This window comes from Cyprinodon variegatus, unplaced genomic scaffold, assembly GCF_000732505.1.
Source record: "Cyprinodon variegatus isolate N-32 unplaced genomic scaffold, C_variegatus-1.0 Scaffold659, whole genome shotgun sequence".
NCBI lineage: Eukaryota > Metazoa > Chordata > Actinopteri > Cyprinodontiformes > Cyprinodontidae > Cyprinodon > Cyprinodon variegatus.
The window spans coordinates 352,053-357,349 of record NW_015151112.1 but is presented as its reverse complement, the minus strand read 5'-3'; the positions used below and the strand labels follow the sequence as shown (position 1 = coordinate 357,349).

The following is a 5,297-nucleotide window of genomic DNA, read 5'->3' as shown; positions in this document are numbered from 1 at the left end:
TTTTTTTTTTTTTTTACGACTCTTTGGTTGCTTTGCAACAATTATGGTAATATCCATACAAAACATGTGGGAAGAAATTAAATGTATTCAGCTCTCCAACTTTTCATGGATGAAATTATAAACAATTGCTAAAGAGTTATGGATCATGTAGAAAGCTATAATTACAGCTAACAGTCCACTACAATAAGACTGTTTTATAGCTAATTGTCAACCGTTTTTAATCATTCAGTAGGACTTCAGTTTAAATGTTGGGTTTTCTTATATACGCATGTTTGAGGTTAATTTCACATCAACATCACTTTAATTGAAATGCTCTTTCAAACTAACAAGTGATGAGTATTTTAGTTCTTTGCCATCCAAATTGCAAAATCTGTTTAGTTTCCGTCTTAAAGTGTTTCATTTAAAATAACCCTCTGCATTTTATAAAGATTGTAAAATATGAATTATTTCATTGAATTTAAGCTTTGAAATAATTATTCTGGTCAATTTATTTTAATATTGACAGGCAATATTGATTGTAACCCTTTTACTTTTTGTCCAATTAGGCTTATTTCAGCAAAATCAATGACTACAGAGGAGGAGGATGTTGATGTTGCCCGAGAACGTCAGAGAGTGTATGAAGGCAAAGCTGAGAATGACCTGTTGAAGATCTGTGACCTCACAAAGGTTTGTGGCCTTGTTTTCGAATACCCTTTTAATCTGTGGTTATTCAGTCTTTTTATATGATAATTCAGTCCGTGGGCTGGTTTGCAAGACCATGCACCATTTTAACACACTTTGGCGTACTTCATATTCTATGTATGAACCATAAGATTCTAATGAGTGAAAGAACATAATGCTTGCAGATGATCCCCAGGTAGCTATTTTTTCTGTACATGTGACAATTTTGTGAATATGTATGGGAATTTTTCCTCATGAATATCATCAAATATATATTTTTGAGTCCTTGGCTATGTCTTTTCAATCAAACATCTGCATGTTGCTTTGTGTTTGCCCTTGCTCAGGGAGTTAGATTTTTTCATCTTACATAAAAATGAGTGTATTTTACATGTTTGACATGCACCGAGGCACACAGCAACCACCTCTTTTATTGGCAGCTCTGGAAAATGAGGTGGTAAAAGATTTAAAATCAATGTTTCTTGTATAGCATTAGCATTATCTTGCATTAAAAAATAACTTTCTTATGTTCTTATTTTCAGAAAAAATAACACTACTTGGTTAGATTTAATCAATTAGAAAAATACTCAGGATATTTTAAAAATCCTCATTAATTGTACAGTCTCTTCCACCCCTAACTGTTAATATGTAACTATAAAATAGTTTTTTTTTTTTTTTTTAAAACAGTCATTGGCTAGACCAGAGGTCACGGATTATCGGACCGTGGTCCAGATCCGAACCCACCTGCTGGCTAATCTGGACCCAACCTGATTTAAAACATTTATAAATTACCGCATGTTGTCCGACGACATTGTCTAACTTCACTTGCGCTGCTTCTCCTGTTAACATGGTAAAGCCGTCCGGAGTGTCCGGGACCAGGCTACACGTGATACACATTAGCCAATGAGCTTTGTCAGTCTGGGCTTGTCATGATGTTCTAAGGGGATCTGACCAACATGCAGAAAACATCTCAGAGAACCAGAGAAAAGGTTTAACAGGTTTATTGAAAGCACGATGAGTTGGATCCAGTGTTACTCAGAATGCTGGTGAACCGGAACTGGAAGTGAGAAGGGAAGTTCAGAGTTTAGTTCAGGCTCAGTGGGAAACTTTAGCGACAACTTGCAAAAACAGAGACTGAAACGGGACTCACGTTTCCAGGGAAAAGATGTCCTTCCCAGAATCCAGTCGGTGTGGGTTATTCCAGAACTTGGTTAACTCGTTGGAGGTCGGACAGGGTTTTACTCGGGTTTGGTTGGTTCCTGAGGAGCGATGGAGCTGACTGCCACTTAAATTTCCTGAAGTACTTGAACGGTTTGTGTGGAGATTAATCCCCTGCTCAGTGTGAAGCTCGAACTATCCTTTCAGGGGGAGAAGGTCCAAACATCCAGTTTGCATCCCCTGCTTAGTGTGAAGCTCATACAATCCTTTCAGGGGGAGAAGGCCAAAACATCCAGTTTGCAGGATGACTTCCTGCTGAGAGGCAGAGACAAAAACAACAAGGTTAGGGCTCAGGGAGACAAAGACTCAGTTAGACTCTGCTAAACTCAGCTTGGCTAGAGTACCCAAAACTGGCAAACACTCTGGCGTCGAGGTAGAGGCAGTCAGCACCTTAAGATTCCTCAGATAATGAGGCAACCATCCGCAGGTGTGTGGAAGGGCCAACGAGAAACGGGCGCCACCTGGTGATGGAGGGGAAAAAACACAAACACACAACCCACACACACTGGATTCCTAATAGGGCTGCTGCCTCTAGCTACCTTTAGACATAGCAAGCAAACCTGTGGCAAGCCGGGTGATGTGAAAGAAGGACAAGACTATGAAAAAAAGTGAAAGAAAGTATGTCGACTGCTGGAAGAACTGCGGTGAACTGGTGACAGAAAAGTGAAATGGCGTGCTCAAAGATGATCCTGCACATTTTGAATATTTTTGGCTCAACCTACTGCTGTGAAGCAGGATTCTCCACCATGAACATAATCAAAAATAAATATCTATTCAGGCTCAAAATGAGCACCTTGATATGTGCGTTAGAATTGCTTTGTCACCATTGAAACCCAGGTTTGAAGCCTTGCAGGGCAGCGTAAAGCCCACCTTTCTCATTAAGCCATAAAAAACACGAAAACAGTTGGAATACATATTCACATATTTATAAAATATGTGAATCAGGAAATTGTCTATATACCAAACTGTACGATTGTTGTTCTCTACTTAAAGAAAACACTTTAGATTTTAAAATAAAAACTATATATATATGTTTTTTTTTCTATTTTTTTATTTATAAAGTCATTGTATAACATGGATGCATATACACCTCATTTTATTGTGTTAAATTCTGTTTAAAGTAACAGATTATGATTAAAAATGTCTCCGGACCTTTACTGATTGATGATTTTCTTAATATGGATCCCACTGATATTTAATTGGTTATCCCTGGGCTAGACTGTAAATGAGCAACAAAATAGCTAAATTCCTTTTTGGGAAAAAACTCTAGACCTTATGGCACAATCGTTTTTTTTAGATTTAGAGATCTTGGGATTACTCCTTCAGGATAATTCTGGTTCCAGCTTATGTTAAAGCAGAATGCTATTAAAGATAGAAAGACAACAGACAATATAAAAATATATAGATGAAATGTGAAAATGAGTATGGGACAAAGCAAGCTGTTAAAAAAAAGCGAGGTGACAAATCTTGGTTTTATTGTTAAAACTCTGGCCTTCAGTTCATTACAGTACTAGTTTGTGCATCTACAAGACGGCAGAATTAATGTTTGCTCCACTGGCAGATGTTCCCTCCCCGCGGGCAGCGTTACAGCAGGAAGTGTCACAATGGCAGCTTCCTCAGCACCTCTGATACCGACAGTTGGCTGATCTAAAAGCCTTTTGCTTCATACCACCTTCCCTTACTTTTCCGCTCCCTTGGTCCCCTCCGTCTCACCGTACTTAATCTTTCGCTTATTGCTCATTCGCACAGTTGGCGTCACGCTCTCAGGGATAATTACTGAACAAGTGCTGGCTGAAACAGTTGGATGGGTAATGTATTACAAATCATCTCTCAAGGTGAAAAGAATGAGGATTGTATAGTTGTTCCTCTTCAGGAAGGATTTGTTTAACCTTTTGGGGAATGATGTCCTATCAGAGCCACAGATTAACCCTAACTCTTCTGCTGTTGATGGAGAGCAAGTAGCTTGTATACCCCTTCACCAATAACAGTTTGTCAGATGACACATATTCTGTCACTATTGAGAAAACAGCAGCATGTTGGCAGAAGGCATCAGGATTCTTCATGCAGTGCCCTCATTGACTCCCACAACAGCTGTGGCCCATCCATTTGAGGGGCGGGCTTAGATAACAAATTGATCAATGAGCACACAGCTTTGGTGGCCACACACCACGGGCTACACCCTGTCATAAATCCAGGAATGCCTCTGAGGCGATCGACAGCCCATCCGTCATGTGTCGGATTTCTAAACCACCATCCCTTCCTCTCCTTTTTCAGGCTGCTCCAAACACCCAGAGTTTGGACACATCTGCTAGCCTCCACTTAGCATTAGTGCCTCTACTGTCATCGATTAAGACTCTAATGGGAGCTTGTCCATCTGAGAGCCCTTCTACGGATGCCACTGTCAGCTCAGCGTCTCAGACGCTCATTAAGTTGACAGGGAAGTTTTTCGGAGTCCCTGTGACAGATGTTTGAGTTCAGAGGATGAACAGATGAGTGGCATCTCTGTTTGCTCAAGCTCGGCTAACGTGATAAAATGTGCCCTTGGACAGTGGGACGAATCAGACAAGTGTTTCTTACTGAATCTTTGCTAAAGTCTTATCTCTGCCCTCGCATTCCACTATCTTTTCATAAAGGGGGAAATAGGAGTTTGATGCCGTAATGCTCTTTTTCTACACATAGCTCTCTTATAAAAAAAATAAAAACTGGGTTTGTACACTGTCTGAGAAAGCTTGAAAAGTCTAGATTTTTTAGTATTTTAGAAAAAAAAATTAAAATAATTCTACTGAAAATCAGTGTTTTTTCAATATCAATGAACAATAAGAATAATAAAGTTTCACAAAGTCACACAATACATTTTACGAAGAAGCTTTAAGTGAACATGAGGAAAGCTGTGGATAAAACATGTCCTCACAAGCTGAGATGTGTGGCATGCTGATAGTCTCCTATGCTTCACTACCTAAATTAAAGGAAATAGTGCTTAAACAATGGTGTTTTTAACAAGAGACACTCTTGTGCACATGTTTTTTTGCATGTGCACAAGTGTTTGTTTCCTTCTTTCATGTATTTTTCCTTGATGTATCTCAGACACGTATACATATATATATATATATATATATATATATATATATATATATATATATATATATTAGGGGTGGAACGGTTCACAAAATCCACAGTTCAGTTCGATTCACGGTTTCGTGGTCACGGTTTTCAGTTCGGTTCGATATATGTTGATTGTTACATCGAAATCCCATAAAAATTTATGAAATTAATGAAAAAAATCCCCCAAAAAATAATGGATTATAATTATTTTAAATGATCCGCGGAAACCATGGATCATTTCCGTATGTTTTGCTGCTTTCAATTTAATCATCTCGCGCATGCTCTCTACCATCTCCAAGGGACTCAGAGGGGAGCGGACG

General features: G+C 38.9%; 1 protein-coding gene across 3 annotated transcripts in view; it reads left to right on the top strand.

The window, feature by feature from the left end:
* The window catches only part of LOC107096934 (ATP-binding cassette sub-family A member 1-like), a 179,153-nt gene that overhangs the window by 125,905 nt on the left and 47,951 nt on the right, over positions 1-5,297 (top strand). For all 3 annotated transcript variants that reach the window (XM_015393846.1, XM_015393847.1, XM_015393845.1), the window contains exon 28: positions 546-666. In XM_015393846.1, coding sequence (XP_015249332.1) covers positions 546-666 — 121 coding nt within the window. The remainder of the gene's footprint in view (positions 1-545; positions 667-5,297) is intronic.